The sequence below is a fragment of the Talpa europaea genome, assembly GCF_964194135.1.
Source record: "Talpa europaea genome assembly, chromosome: 16".
Lineage (NCBI taxonomy): Eukaryota > Metazoa > Chordata > Mammalia > Eulipotyphla > Talpidae > Talpa > Talpa europaea.
Window position 1 is genome coordinate 23,195,443 of NC_140084.1, and position 16,616 is coordinate 23,212,058.

Below are 16,616 nucleotides of genomic sequence, written 5' to 3' on the forward strand. Positions count from 1 at the left end.
AGCACTGAAAAATACAGTAACATGTTCAGTGTTTCTGCCCACAGAAGTCCCTAAAAGGTGCAACACCCAAGATTTTATCAGGGTCTGGTCATATCAGCACTGTCTGCCTTGTGTGTGCCCAAATTGTAGACTTGTAGAAGGAAAGCAGATACTGGGCACCATAAATCCCCTTACCACTTGGGTGGGGCTGGAGGGAAGCCAAGTTCCCAGAAGTCACTAAAGGCCAGCTGTGCATGCACACCCTCCTAATGGTAGCAGCTTTCAACCACTTATTATTCACTCTCTTTTTTGCATTGATAGGTTGGGTCAAATAAGTAGTTAAATTAACTCCACCTGTTCCTCTTAAAGATGTTTTTTAATATGGCTATTTGCTCATGATTTGGGTTCACATTGTATTTATTTTGGTCAGTACTGGTCTAAATCTTGTACGAAAAATCTTTTCTAAGGTGTTTTAGGTCGGGTATTTTCTCTATATGCACTAATGCATTCTCCATCTGGACAAATGTGATAAATTAACAGATAAAAGCCTCCTTCAAGTGCTATCTTGACAATGAATGAGTGTAAAACTAAGTTGTACAGCTGCAATAGACTAAGGTTCATATCCCAAATTTAACTTTATTACCCAAGAACAAAAAGAAAACCATCCTTCCAAAAATTGTATGTGTGATCAAAATAAAGGATTTCATGGATTTTTATAAAACACAAGTCCCAGTTTCAAAATCTTTTGATAAGCTTATTTCAGAACTCAAAATAGTACATTTTTACATGCTTATCATTAATTCAGATTGCTAAACTCTTTCTTTTGTTCTCGTCTAAGCTGTTAATGATTTTTAATTGTTCTGAATCCATCCATGAAAACAGTATTTCAGAAGAGGTTTATATAAATCTACTAATTCTGCATGAGAGATTTACTTCATATCTACCCATTGTAGATTGCATCTTGTGAATAAAATATAACTCGACTAAAAGAATGCTGCAGAATAGCAATCAGGATAAAAGAGTTCTCCCCAAGTACTGAATACTAGATGTTCCCTGTTTAAGAAGGGATATAGTTTACGAAAATAATTTATAGGACTAGAACTGCAAAAGCAGCAGTAAGATACTTTTGTTAGAATAAATTCATAATGTGATTTTCAGTGACTATTGCCCACAGACCCCCTGTGGGCTTAGCTGACAGACCTTTTTTTCAGCATCATTGGCATGTCTCTTCAAAGGTAGAAAAGAACTGAAATCCTAACCCTCTTCTTTCCACGCTAGGACCAGTAGTATGTAAGGGAAAAGCAGAAAGGCTTCAGGCTGTAAGTAGAGAGCAGTTCATAACTGGCACTATTTTTGTCTTATCTTTATCCTTATTCATAAATAATTGTTAGCCATTTTATATATTTTTGAATTGAAGCATGTATTAGCATTCATATCAATAACTGATTTTTCAATTCTCATTATAAACAGCTATGCTTGTCCATGAAAAGGGGATATTTTTCCATAAACATCATAATAAATATATGTTTGTAATTATAAACATAACTCATTTATCTATGAAACAAAATTTGATAACATCAGTGCTGCTTTCTAATTGCATTAAATGTGGAGAGCAGTTTTACAGAATTCTACATAAAACTGGGGTATTTTCCACTCAATATTCAATCTACTGAGAAACACTGAGTAGAAAACCTATTTATTTCCTACCACATTTGAACCTATAAAGAACCAGAATGCAGTCATATATGTTCTGTGGATAAACTTTAAAAGCTAATGATCATTTGATTCAGAAAATCAGAATACCAAGAAGCCACAGTGCTGTTTACTCAACCTCTCCTGAAAATAGCTTCTCTTGCCTGAACTCCCTTTTGTGAACTGGATAAAAAAAGTAGAATTAAAATTCAACATAAAATATGATAGAGTATATAACAGAATTGTGGTATGATATATAAGCAGAAAACTCCAGTGTTAATAGCAGAGACTTAGAAATACTATGTTCTTGGGCCTCCCTGGTAGTGCAAGGGGTTAAGCACCACACTATGAAGCAATCCGCAGCCTCTGCAGCACGAGTTCTATCCCCAGCCAGGGAGCAACCCACATGGCACAGCAGACCTCTCCTGTCTCGCCCGCTGCTCCCCTCAGCAGTGTATTTCAGTCAGTCTGCCTGTTTTGTTCCCCCACTCCATCTCTGGTGAATCCTATCACCCCCCGGCATCTCTGGCCTGTACCCCAGCTCTTTTATGCATAAATAAATAAATAAATCTTTTAAAAAAATACTGTGTTCTCTAGGTTATCATATGTTAGAGTGCACATATTTATATAATATAATTTTATGATAGTTTACAACGTGTTAAATAACAGCACTATACATTTCATTGCTTTTTTGTCATTAACCACTTTTATATCTTGAAAAATTTAATAGTTTAAATGATACAATTTGATAGGCTAACAGTCTCTAAGTAAATTACTATATACATTTTTTTTTTTTGCATTTACCTTTAAAACAGAAGTATCGATGTGGTTGAGACCACTAATTGCACAGTCTCATCAGATTTTAGAACCAGGTATCTGGGATACCCTGTAGTCCACCCCACTCATTTTAAAAGAGAAGCTGAGACTCAGAGGTTAAATATCTTAAAGTACTGCGTGAATGGATAACACTCTCTTTTAATTACTCATCCATTCTTCTGTCTGCTCTCTGTTCATGGCACTGTTTACCGCGTCATTCACAGCTCTTAGCTGTTTTAGACTTTTACTCATAAGAGCTACTTAGGGCTTATTGTACTTGAGCTATAGTGGGTAAGTACTCAGCAAATCAGCAAGCTTAGAAATTTAGTCTGGGGATTCTTTAATCATATGTAGATCAAAATCATAGCTAATAGCCATTTAGCTTACAGTGGAATAAAGAAATCCTAGTTCATGATGATTAACCACAGATTATTAGGCTGCTGCACTGGAACTTATGCAAATATTACCTTATAGAGAGAGGATCCTGTCTTTAAAAAAAATCCTGCATTGTTATCTACAAGGGACTACAGTGATGGTGCTCGGGTGAATGGTGGTGGGAATTTTACAGGAGTCACACCTGAGAGGAGAAAGCAAACATTGTACAAAAATGAACAATGATGCAAAGTATATATAAATAAATAATTTTTTTAAAAAGAGATTATGTTCTCTAATAACCACAACTTTGTATGTTTTCTGTTAACCTCCCTTTATTAGTTTATGTTTTAGGATTTTTTGTGAACCCAATAAATGACACCTGTTTTTCCAGCTCATGTTCATAATCAAGAAACAGACAAAAGGGACCAGGCAGGTGGATATCAGGTCACCAGTTTGATTACTGGTGATGCAGTTGGCAAATGTAATTGGGAATTCCAACACTTTCTAACCCTAAAGAGAGAGCCTTCTCTTTAGAGGGGAAGAAATACTCAATCATGGCTATTATTTTAATGAGGTTCATTGTATGTTTATTAAAAGAAAGGTATTACAGACTTCCTATTAGTCCAGTAAATTTTAGATACATTTTGAAAAGAACATTTAAAGAGAAAATATTAAAAATGTTTTCCATCTGTCAGTAAAGTGTCCCCTTCCTTTATGAAATATGTATTTCCTGAAAATAAAAGAGTAGAATTTTTAGGCAGATAATGCAGTTTGTCTGATTATATTTTTAGAAGTTAAAACAATTATTTGGTTTTGGAGGCTTCTGTTACATCTCTACATCTTTTGCTTGGTAGGAAAAAAGCTGTCTCACTTCTTGCTTTCAGGCTCAATTATTTCTTTACATTGAAATACATTATATTACTATGTTTGAATGTCCATCTCTGATCTAGGACTTTATTTCCTAACAGAAATAAACACACTGAATTATAACCTACTATCACGTGTTTATGCATACAAGGAGGACAGCTAGATGGAAGAGTGTATGATAGGAATCCACAGCAGGTTTCCAGGACTGGAGAGCCTCACAAGAGACAGAAACCTTTGGATGACATTGAAAGATGAGTAGGTCATCACCAGGAAGGGGATGCTAGAGACATCCCAGGTTGAAAGAACAACTTACACAAAATATGAACTTATGTGGGATCTGCTCCTTAGATCTCTGTTGTTCTTCCAAAAAGTATTTCATTCCAAAGAGTATTTTTTCTTTTTTTCCCTGTGATAAAATCTATACAATATGAAATATACCATTTTAACCCTTTGTATGTATACAGTTGAGTGGCATTAGGTAGATTCATAATATTGTGTGACCATCACCAACTCCAGAACTTTTTCATCATCCCAATTGAAATTCCACACCATAGAACTTGTAATTCCTGCATCCCCTGATAACCTCTGTTCTACCTTGTTTCTATGAATGTGGCTACTCTGCATACTTCATTTAAGTGGAATGAAAAAAGTAATTTTCCTTTTGTGTGTTTGCTTATTCCATTTAGCATAAATGTTTAAAGGTTCATCCTTGTACCATGTATGAAAATTTCACTCTGACTTTTAAGGCAGAATATTTTACCATGTGTGTGCACCACAGCATGGATACCCACTCATCCGTAGATGTTTGGATGTTTCCAAACTAGTGTGACTAATGTTTTGCAAACATCTGTTCAAGTCCCTACTTTCAGTTCTCTCATGTGGTAAATAAGTATTTGAAGGACCATCATACTGTTTACCGTAGTAACTTCACCATTTTACCTTCCCACCAGCAATACACCTTTTATAGTTTTGAAACAATTTACCAAGCTATAGTTTCATAAGAACCATAGGTAATGTATTCATATTGCTCTTACATTTAAAACAACCTTCTGATGTTTAGCATAAGTAGAAGTTTACATGAACCAGCATCAGGAGATAATGGCCTTTTCTTGCAGTTTGCATAGTGCGTGATGTATTCATGGCAAAGTCTTTGAGGTAAGATGCTGACTTCATGAAACTAAGCATAGACTAAAACAAGGTGAGTTCATAGCCTATATGCTTTCCATTCTTAGCAAGTTTTCTTTTTTCCTACAGCTCCCTGCACAGGAAACACATTCTTTTGCCATAGCAACATGTGCATCAATAACTCTTTAGTCTGTAATGGTGTCCAAAACTGTGCATACCCTTGGGATGAAAATCATTGTAAAGGTAAGTCCACTGGCAAACACCAACATTTTTGAAAACAGTAGCTCTTGCCTTTTATTTAAAAAGACTAAAATGTCCTTTTTGACAACTGTGCATCTCTCTCTTGGCCAAAAAATGAATACATATGGTATAAATGTTCCTGTATTTTATTTTTTTAATTGAATCATTTTTGTTGAAGTAACATTGGCTTAAAACACTGTGTAGGAATCAGACCTCTTCAGATGTATATTACCACACCTGCCACCAAAGCACCAATATTTCTCTACCATAATCCATTGCCCCCCTCCACATTTTCCTCTCCAACCTCACCCACCCCTCTGGGAGCCTCAGTGCTTCTGTCAGATTCCTAGTGTTTTGGTTTTTGTTTTTTTTTTTTTTTTTTTTATATTTAAAGGGCAGGTTTATTAGGGAAGGGATAAAACAGTAAAAGACACTTGCACAGACACAAGCGGGCAGGAAGAGCTGCCCCCAGAAGGGACAGATTTGCTGAAAGAGGCCTGCATGATTGCAGGCGGGCGGCCTTGACAGGTCAAGGGCAGGCAGGAAGCCGCTGCCCTGCAGAGGGAGAGAGTTGATAAGAGGCACCTGCATAGTCACAGGTGGGCAGAGGGACTGCTGCCAGATTCCTAGTGTTTATCTGACCCTTTATTTTGTTTGTTTATATTCCATATATAAGTGAACTCATCCTGCATTTGTCGTCTTACTTATTTCTTTTAGCATGATCCCATACAACTCCACCCATGTTGTCATAAATAGCAAGATTTCATCTTTTTCATAGCTAAGTATTATTCCATTGTGTATATATACTACACCTTCTTAATCTACTTGTCTGTTCTTGGGCACTTAGGTTATTTCCATAACTTGGCTATCGTAAATAGTGCCACAGTAAACATACACGTGCACGTATTCAAGTTAGTATTTCTGCATTCATACGGCAGACATAATATTTTTTTAAAACTCCATGCATTTCCCCACAGGGGCTATTCCAGTATACATTCCTTGCCAACATATGTTGTTCCTGGTTTTTTTGATAAAGGTTGACACCTTATTGTGGTTTTGATTTCCCTGTTGACAAATGATGAACATTTTATCCATGTGCCGGTTGGCCGTTTTTGTGTCTTTGGAGAAGTTTGTTTTGGTGCTTCTGACCATCTTTTGAATGGGTACTTAATTTTCTTTTTGTTGACTTGTATGAGTTCTTTGTAGATCTTGGGTATTAATCCCTGTCGGACTTATGATGTGCAAATATTTTCTCCCTTTCAATGCTAGTTCAGTGATATATTTGCTTATATTTGCTTTTGTTTCCTCACCAATGTAGCTGATTCCCCAAAGACATCACTGAAGCTAATGTGAAATGTTTGCCCATGTTTACTTCTATGCATTTATGATTTCAAGTCTTACATCCAAGTCTCTAATCCATTTGAGTTGATTTTTGTCTATGATGTAAGATAGTGGTCTAGTTTTGTTCTTTGGCATGTGGCTCCAGTTTTCTCAAACCATTAGTTGAAGAGACTTTTCTTTCTCCATTGTACACTTTTGGCTCCTTTGTCATAAATTAACTGTCCATCTAATTATTTATTCCTGGTCTCTTAGTTGAAGTCCATTGGTTTTGTGATTTTTTTTTTTTTATTTCAATACCATACTATTTTGAATACAGTTTGAAGTCTGCAGTGTGATATCTCATTCTTTTTTGTTAAGATTGCTTTGGCGGGCCTCCCCGGTGGCGCAGCGGTTGAGCACTGGGTTGCGAAGCTGCCCGCAGCCTCTGCAGCGCCGGTTCAATCCCCAGCTGCTCCCCGGCCACCGGAGGAGGGTCCCACATGGCGCGCAGACCTCTCCTGCCGCCCGCTGCTCCCCTCAGCAGTGTGCTTCGGTCCTTCTGCCTGCTCTGCTCCCCGCTCTGGCTCTGGTGAATTCTCTCACCCTCCCGCGCTTCTGACTGTACCCAGTGCATGTATAAACAAAACAAACAAATAAATAAATAAAACATGCCTCTATAAAAAAAAAAAATATTGCTTTGGCTATGCAGAATCTTTTGTGGTCCATATAAATTTCAATAATGATTGTTATATTTCTTTAAAGAAAACCATTGGAACTTTAATAGGGATTGTATTGAATCTGTAAATCAGATTATGTAAGATGCCCACTTTAACAAAGTTAATTCTTTCAATCCATGAGTAAGGAATATATTCCATTTCTTTGTATTCTGTTTCCTTTAGTAATGTCTTACAGTTTTTGTTGTTCTGATCTTTCACCTCCTTTGTTAGCTTTATTCCTAGCTATTTAGTATTTTTGAGGTGATTATAAATGGAATTGTCTTCTTGATTTCTTTCCCTTGTAATTCATTGTTTGGGTTACAGGAACACAACACATTTTTGTATATTGATTTTGTAACTTGCCACATCGCTGTACTGATTTATCATTTCTAATAATTTTTTAGTGGATTCTTTGGGGTTTTCTATGTACTATCATGTTGTCTGCAAATAGAGATGGTTTTACTTCTCTTCCAGGTTGTAATACTTCTGTATATTTCTCTTCATAATTGCTCTGGCTAGGACTTCCAATACCATTTTGAATAGTACTGGTTAAAGTGCACATCTCTGTCTTATACCTGATCCTAGAGGAAAGGCTTTCATAGTTCCACTATTGAGTTAATATTGGCTATGGACTTGTCACATATGGCATTTATTGTGTTGAGTTTTTGTTCTCTCCCCATTTTATTGAAAATTGTTATTGTTAGAAAATTTTTATTGATGGTAGATCTTATCAAACATGTGATAAGATCATATGATTTTTATCTTTTGTTGTTGATGAATGACATTGATTGATTTGTGACTATTACACCTTCTTTGCATCTCTAAAATAAATCTCATTTGGTTATGATATTTGATCATTTTAATGTATTACCAAATGCAATTTGCTAAGAGATTTTAAAGAATTTTGCCTTTATGTTCATCAGGGATATTAGTCTATAGTTTTCATTTTTTGTGATGTCATTGTCTGCTTTTGATATCAGGGTAATGTTGACCTCAAAACTGTGCTTGGAAGCATTCACTTCTCTTCAATTTCATTTGAAAGACCTTGAAAAGGATTGGTAGAACTCACTAGTAAAACCATCTGATCTGGGCTTTTGTTTTGGGGGAAGCTTTGATTATTATTTTAACATCCTATTTGATCAGGTTTTCTATTTTTTGATGAGTCAGGGTTGGAATGTTATATTCTTCTAAACATTTTCCAATTTCTTCTAGGTTATCCAATTTATTGGCATAAATTGGATCTTAGGATCATCTGTATTTTTGAGCTCTGGTAACTTTCCTTGTTCATTTCTGATTCTATTTATTAATGTTTTCTCCCTCTTTTACTTTGTGAAACTAGTTTGGAAGCTTGTCTCTTTTGTTTCATGGAAACAGCTTTGGTTGCATTGATCTTTTGTGAACTTTCTTTTTAATGTCTGCTTTCAGTTTTGCTTGTTCTTCTTGTTCCTTAAGGGGTAAGACTGTATTATGTATTCTAGATAATCTTGTTTCTTGATGTGGACTTATATTGCTTTACACTTACCTCTTAGTCTTTTGCTGTGTCCTATAGTTTCTAGATTTACATATCTCCATTTTTGTTCATCGCTAGATATTTGTTCATTTCCTTTGTATTTCTTCATAAACCCAATTTAGTAGCATGTTTTTAATCTCCACATACACATATTTCAAATTTGTTTCACTTTGTCTTGGGTCATTTATGCATTTCTAGTTCAATACCATTGTGATGAGAGAAAATCATCGTTGATGTGATTTCAACCTTCATGTCTTTATTGACATTGTTTTGTGGCCCAATATGTAGCATATCATCAAAAAAGTTCCAGGTTCAGTTGAGGTGGTATCTCACTGTGGTTTTGATTTGCAATTCCCTGACCATCAGTGATGATAAGCATTTTTTTCATGTGCCTATTGGTCATCTGTGTGTCTTCTTTGGAGAAGTACTTACTTAGCCCTTCTGCCCATTTTTTTTTAAAGATTTATTTATTTTTATACAAGAACTGCCATACAGGCCAGATGGGTGGGTGAGTGGGATGGGTGGGCGGGAGAGTGCGAGGATTCACCCGAGACAGAGCAGGGAACAGAACAGGCACACAGACCGAAATACACTGCTTTTTGGAGCAGCGGGCGAGACAGCAGAGGTCTGCTGCGCCATGTGGGTATCTCCACGGCTGGTGGGGAGTGAACCAGAAATGCAGAGGCTGTGGACAGCTTCACAGTGCTGCGCTCAACTGCCAGTGCCACCAGGGAGGCCCTCTTATGCCCATTTTTTAATGGGGTTTTGGCTTTCTTTTTGTAGAATTAATGCGTTCTTTGTCTATCTTTTATATCAGTCTCTTGTCAGCTATATGGTGTACAAATATTTTCTCCCTTTCAATAGGGTGTCTCTTTGTTTGATGGTTTCTTTTTTTCTTGTAATAATTTCTTTTAGGCACAATGGGGAGCAGAACAGGCAGATTTACTGAAATACACTGCTAAGGGGAGCATTGGGTGAGACAGGAAAGATCTGTGCACCATATGTGAGTTAACTCCCTGACCAGGGATTGAACTCAGGTTGTAGTGGTGATAGCTTTGAGAACTAACCCCTAGACTACCAGGGAGGCCCTAGTGATTTTATTTATTTATTTATTTATTTATTTTTTGCTGTGTAGAAGCTTCATAGTTTGATGTAGTACCAATTTTTTATATTTTTTTGTTTTCCTTGTTGCTGGAGATGAGTCAACAAAGGTATCTCTGAAGCTGATGTCATGGAGTGTTTTGTCTGTTTTCTTTTATGTATTTCTTGGTTTTAGGACTTGCACCCAAGTCTTCTTTGCATTTTGAGTTGATTTGTGTGTTGTTGTGAAGTAGTGGTCTTGTTTTATTCTTTTGCATGCTGCTGTTTGGTTTTCCCGTATTACTTGTTGAGGAAGACTTTCTTTTTTTTTTTTTTTTAAAGATTTATTTTATTTATTTATGTTTCTAAGATCTGGAGTGTAGGCCAGAGGTACAGGGAAGTAAGCGGATTCACCAGAGACAGACTAAGGAGCAGAACAAGTGGATCTACTGAAGCACACTGCTGAGGGGAGCAGCAGGCAAGACCGGAGAGGTCTGCTGTGCCATGGGGGTAGCTCCCTGGCCAGGGATTGAACTCATGCTGCAGTGGCTGCTGACAGTTTCATAGTGCTGAGACATAACCCCTTGCACCACCAGGGAGACCCTGAAGAGGATGTTCTTGCTCCAGTGTATATTCTTGGCTTCTTTGTCATAGATTAACTGTCCATATAGTTGTGGGCTTATTTCTGGGTTTTCAGTCTATTGTATTGGTCTGTGTGTCTTCTGCTGTTATTCTAGTACTATCCTGTTTTGATTATTATAGCTTTGTAATGTAGCTTGAAATTTGGAAATGCGATATCACCATTCTTTTTTGTCACGGTTTCTTTGGTTACTAGGAGTTTTTTGTGGTTTGGAAATGAACTTCAGTAATGGCTGAAAGAATTAACGTTCTTCCAGTGTTCATTAACATCCCATGAACAAGGGATATCATCCATTTCTTCATGACCTTTATTTCTTTTAACAATGTCTTACATTTTTAATGGTATAGGTCCTTTACTGCCTTTGTTAGGTCTACTCCTAGGTATTTAATTATTCAGGAGTAGTTTTAAATGAGATTATTTTCTTAATTTCTCCCTTCTGTAGTTCATTGTTTGCATATAAAAAGGCAACTGATTTTTATGTGTTGATTTTGTAAACTGCCACTTTGCTGAACTTATCTGTTTTTTCAGTTAGTTTTTCAGTGGAGTCTTCAGGGTTTTCTATGTATATTATCATGTCATCTATGAATAATTATAGCTTCACTTATTCTTTCCCTATCTGGATTCCTTTTATATACTTCTCTTGCCTAATTGCCCTAATTAGGACTTCCAATACCATTTTGAATAGTAGTGGAAATGGACATCCTTGTCTCTTACAAAATCTTTGTGGAAAAGCCTTAAGTGTCCTACTTTTGAGAATGATGTTTTATGTGTGCTTATCATATATGGCCTTTTTTATATTGAGATATGTTCCATTTATCCTCGTGTTTATGGGTTTTCATAAATGAATGTTGAATGCTATCAAATGCTTTCTTGGCATCTATTGATATGATCATGTGGTTTTTATTTTTTACTGATATGGTTAACTCTGTTGATTGATTTTTGGATGTGGCCCATCCTTATGTCCCTGGTATAAATCCCACATGGTCATGGTGTATAATCCTTTTAATGCATTGTTGGATTCAGTTTCAAAGATTTTTGCAAACTGGTCTTTAGTTTTGTTGTCCTATGTTGTCTTTGTTTTCCATACTAATGTCCTCAAAAATGTATTTGGAAGTATTCCTTCTCTCACAATTATTCAAAGGAGTTTAAGAAGCTTAGTATTTAGCTATCTTTGAAGGTTTGGTAGAAGTCACTTGGGAAGCCATCTGGCTATGACTTTTGATTTTGGATAGTTTTGATTACTGTTTCAACTTCCTTGCTTGTGATTGGTTTATTCAGTTCTGTCTCTTCCCTATTCAGTCTCAAATGGTTATATAATTCTAAATATTTCTCCATGTCTTCTAGGTTCTTGAACTTCAGTAGCATACAAATGTTCATAGTCATCTCTCATCCTCTGAATTTCTACGATGTCTGTTGTGACTTCTCTTTCTTTTTTATTCTACTTATCTGAGTTTTCCTCCTTCTTTTTTTGTGATCCTATCTACAGTAGAAGTTTGTCTAGTTTTGTTTATTATTTCAAAAAACCATTTTTTGGTTTCATTTATCTTTTGGACTGTCTTTACTTCTTTTTCATTTATTTCTGCTCTGATTTTTTATTATTTCCTTCCTCCTAGTAGCTTTTGGTTTTGTTTGTTGTTCTTTTTTCCTTGACATGAAAGATAAGGTTATTTATAGGAGCTCTTTCCTCTGCCTTGATGTGAGCTTGTATTGCTATATATTTTCCTCTTAGTACTATTTTTGGTATGTCCCATGAGTTCTGGAAGGTTGTGTTCTCATTGCCATTAGTCTTAAGGTATTTTTTGATTTCCTCTTTGATTTCCTCATTAACCAAGTAGCCATTCAGTAATTTTTTATTTGATCTCCACGTACTAGAGGTTTCCCTGATCTTTTTTGAGGTTGATTTTTAGTTTGATACCTTTATGATCAGAGAGGACCATATCAGTCTTCATTAACTTTTTGATACTTGTCTTGTGACCCAATCTGTCATCAATCGTGGAGAATATCTCGTGTGTACTTGAGAAAAATGTGTATGCAGATTTGTGTGGATGCAGAGCCCTATAAATGTCTAATAAGCCCTGTGGCTTTGCTTAAGGCTATTGTTTCCTTATTTATTTTCTGTCTACTTGATCTGTCCTTTGGTGAAAGAAGGATGATGGAGTCCCCTGCCATGAATGTGTTTTTGATAGGACTCAATAATAAATTTTGAAAGCCTCAGCATTTCTCTTTCTTTTTTCTGCAGAAAAGAAAACAGCAGGACTATTTGAACAAATCACTAAAACTCATGGAACAATTATTGGCATTACATCAGGGATTGTCTTGGTCCTTCTCATTATTTCTATTTTAGTACAAGTGAAACAGCCTCGAAAAAAGGTCATGGCTTGCAAAACTGCTTTTAATAAAACTGGATTTCAAGAAGTGTTTGATCCTCCTCATTATGAACTGTTTTCACTAAGGGACAAAGAGATTTCTGCAGACCTGGCCGACTTGTCAGAAGAACTGGACAACTACCAGAAGATGCGGCGCTCCTCCACTGCCTCCCGGTGCATTCATGACCATCACTGTGGATCGCAAGCATCCAATGTCAAACAAAGCAGGACCAACCTCAGTTCCATGGAACTTCCTTTCCGAAATGATTTTGCACAACCACAGCCAATGAAAACATTTAATAGCACCTTTAAAAAAAGTAGCTATACTTTCAAACAGGCACATGAGTGCCCTGAACAGGCGCTAGAAGATAGAGTGATGGAGGAGATTCCCTGTGAAATTTATGTCAGGGGGCGAGAAGATTCTGCACAAGCTTCCATATCCATCGATTTTTAATCTTCTCAAGGTGACATTGACATTAATTATTAAGTATGTGTGTATGCAGCCTACAGAGCACCCGTAATGTTTTCAGCAGCCAACCCTTTTCTTCTATCAAAACTAGGAAGACTTTCATTTGCCACTAACCTATTGTAATGGTGATGTTTTTATTATCAGGCAGCCTGTGTATGTTAAAACAACCAAGGAACTTAATCCATTCAGTGAAGAAAAATAATCATCTATTGCTTGGTGTTATATAAATGAAGCACCAGTTAAACAGTATTTAAAGAGGGGATTGGTTTTGTTGAGCCAGACTCAGGTTGTCTGTTAGTTTTGGCAACAGAAATGCTGCTCTTGATTGATACAGCTTAGTCGGTATTTTGATCCAATATAAGCTTAAAAATAAAATTTTTCTTATATAACTTTTTCTTTTCTCTAATTTGTCTGATAAGTCAGTACTTTTACCATTTGATTTCTTACGTAAGTATCACTGGTTAATTTACCACACATATTTCAATATACATATTTGTTCTAGAATTTGTCAAACTGTTACTAGTTAGTGTGGTGAGTGCTAATTAAGACCCAGAATTACATTTCATCCATCTCTTTCTTCTTGACTAATTTCTATACTGCTGCCTTTTAATGACTTTATCGTTAGTCTTTATTTTCTATGAGAGGCAAATGATAGAATTTTTCACCTTTAAGTCATATTTTGTCCTAGTTATATTTTACTAGATAATTTCATATTCCTGGGAAGTACACACCATTGTCAGTTATGACTAATAACCTGAAAAAGTTTAAAACTTCTAGAGAGCCTTTGAAATATTCCCAAATTGGATCATATTCAGTGATACAACTCATGCTTTCCTGTAAGCAACAAGTAATTTAATTCATTTTGGGGGAGACCAATACTTAGGTTTATTTCCAATGTTTCTCATCATTGCTTCTGACTTGGGACAATACATTTTTCTAGCTCCTACCTAGAATAACAACCTCCACTTTTTTTAAACTGCACTTTTGACCTTATGTTTTTTTTATGGTATGTGAAACAATAATTTATAAACATGATATAAAAGTTCATTGTGTTTTTTTAGACTTTTGATATTATTTGATACTGTACAAACTTTATTAAATCGAGATTAAAGAACTACATGACATATTTCTCTTGGTGTTCACATTAGCAGCTTTGTATACAAATATGCTATGATGGAACTTTACACGGTAATTTATTGTAAAGACCTTGTGTGTGTACATAAGCTTTTTGTTTCCTTTTGTTAGTGCATTTAGTTTATGATACATTTTCACTGTGTGATATTTATTCTAAGTCACTACACAAATCTTATTAAAATCTACATTCTTTCATCAACCTTCAATCATGTTATTTATGGCACTGAAATTCTGAATCTTAAGATACATATGTAAAGGAACCCATTTAAAGAATTTGGACTAATGAAGACATGCCATTTTAAAGGAGACATATTTTCTTGTTTTCTATATTTTTTGTAAATTCTTAGTGAAATGAGAAATAGAAGTTTTACTGGATTTCATTAATTCTTAATGTAATTTCTCAGATTAGCAAAAGCTGTGATTTAAATCTCATACAAATATATATACTCCCTCAAAATTTGCATTTCTTCTATCACATATTTCATTTTTTAAAAAGCATATAATATCCAGGTGATAGAAAAACCTACACAGGGCATATTCATATTTTAAAGTTTAAGTCAGCATAGTTTCCTGCTTTAAAAATATAACTTGGGAAGGTAAAAAGACTTAATGAATGTAGTTTTCAATGAATTAATGAACCAGAGCCAGATTAGATAGCTAAATTCTTTCAGTAGCTATATTGAATAGGCATTTTAGTAGGTAACTTATACCAGGCAATATTTGAGTGGTATAGTAAGTATATAATATAACTGTGATCTCATTCTTCTTGACGATGAAAGGAAATTAGCATATTTTCTATGTAAAATTGTATCTAGTATAAAAACAGCTGTTATAAATCCATCTTTAACATCTAGGTTATTGTAGACAATAAAACCGTAAATGTAACTACATTATACCTATAGTCACTTGTAACTATATTTTTATTTTGAAATTTGTATTCTATTGTATTTTAAATGGGCATGAAGAGGTCTACCAAATATAGAACCTTTAAAGGAGACATTTTACATTCAAACAGCAAAAAGTTGGTTTTAATAGTTGCAGGCAATTCAGCAAATAAAACAACAAATTTCATTTTAACTTTTCTAGATTAAAAAAAAGAAATACTTCATGTTTTTCACAGTAGAAAATCCAAACATCTTTATATAGGTTGACATTTCCTGGTAATTTTTAAAAGATGCAAAAACAGAGCAGTCAAAATGGTAAATCCTAATAGTGAAGGCTCATCTTAATGTAGTCTAGGAGCATTGGTTTCTGATCAGTCTACTGCAGGGATAGAACTAAAGAACCAGATGATCAATAGCTAAAGCAGCCTTAGACTACATATACTGTATCCCTTTATTGAGCCATCCATGGTTATTAGATCTCATTTACTTCTTAGTCAAACCTTTGGCAGTATGTTATGGGAAGAAAAAATGGAACTAATGAATTTTAGACATTAGTACCAGCATAATGCTATTTTGCTGTATAGTCTTTCATCTTTAAGGTCAGTGAGGAAAAATTTCAGATTGTTTATTAAAGTGAAAGCCATAAATTTTAGTAATAGAAGATGAAATTTAGCTTACTTTGGGGAGTTTTTAAACCCTTCCCTAAGAATGTAGTCCCTATATTAAATATGAAACCAAAACTATAATTCTAGAGGAAGAATATCTTCAATTCAGGAGTCACATCAAGCAGACCTCTACAGTATTGTCATTAGCTTCCATCTGTGATGTCTGGTTGTGAATTTAACAAAAGATATGAAACCCCAAGCACCCACAAGTTGCAAGAAACCTAATCCTAACTTTAAAAGTATGTAGGGATAAAGTGTGAGGTACCTTCTGTGTGAGGAAATGGTCAAGCTAAAGTTTAACAAAAAGCAAAGAATTTTCCACATTTCACATGACAAGAGATGTAAAAGGCTCTTTGGACACGTTAACAACTCTTATGTAAGTCTTTTGTCATGTTTCATATAATTATTAGGCATTAAAATAACCTAAATGTCTGCCTTCAAACATTTTTATAGTTTGGCTATTGTCTGATGAGAAGGATGCTTCCTTGTTTCAAAAGTGTGCCAATTGATAAGAGAGGATGGGAAAGATCTAATTGTGAATTCAGTGATAATTCCCAATCAAAGGAGATTGTTCTTGTAAAATGTTGACTATATTGTTTGTTACTTTATTTCAAGTACTAAAAATAATATCCCTTGTTTCAGACTGACCAACTGATTGGAAGGAGCCTTGAATTTTTGAATTTTTTAAGATCCAAGAAATATTAGCTGGTCCAACTTTATTAATGTGAACACTAAAGC

At 35.2% G+C, this 16,616-nt stretch overlaps 1 protein-coding gene across 2 annotated transcripts in view; it reads left to right on the forward strand.

The window, feature by feature from the left end:
• The window catches only part of NETO2 (neuropilin and tolloid like 2), a gene marked incomplete at both ends in the record, with an annotated part of 54,375 nt that extends 41,195 nt beyond the window's left edge, over positions 1-13,180 (forward strand). For both annotated transcript variants that reach the window (XM_084257252.1, XM_084257253.1), the window contains 2 exons: positions 4,984-5,097; positions 12,600-13,180. In XM_084257252.1, coding sequence (XP_084113378.1) covers positions 4,984-5,097; positions 12,600-13,180 — 695 coding nt within the window. The remainder of the gene's footprint in view (positions 1-4,983; positions 5,098-12,599) is intronic.
• Between the last annotated feature and the right edge of the window lie 3,436 nt (positions 13,181-16,616).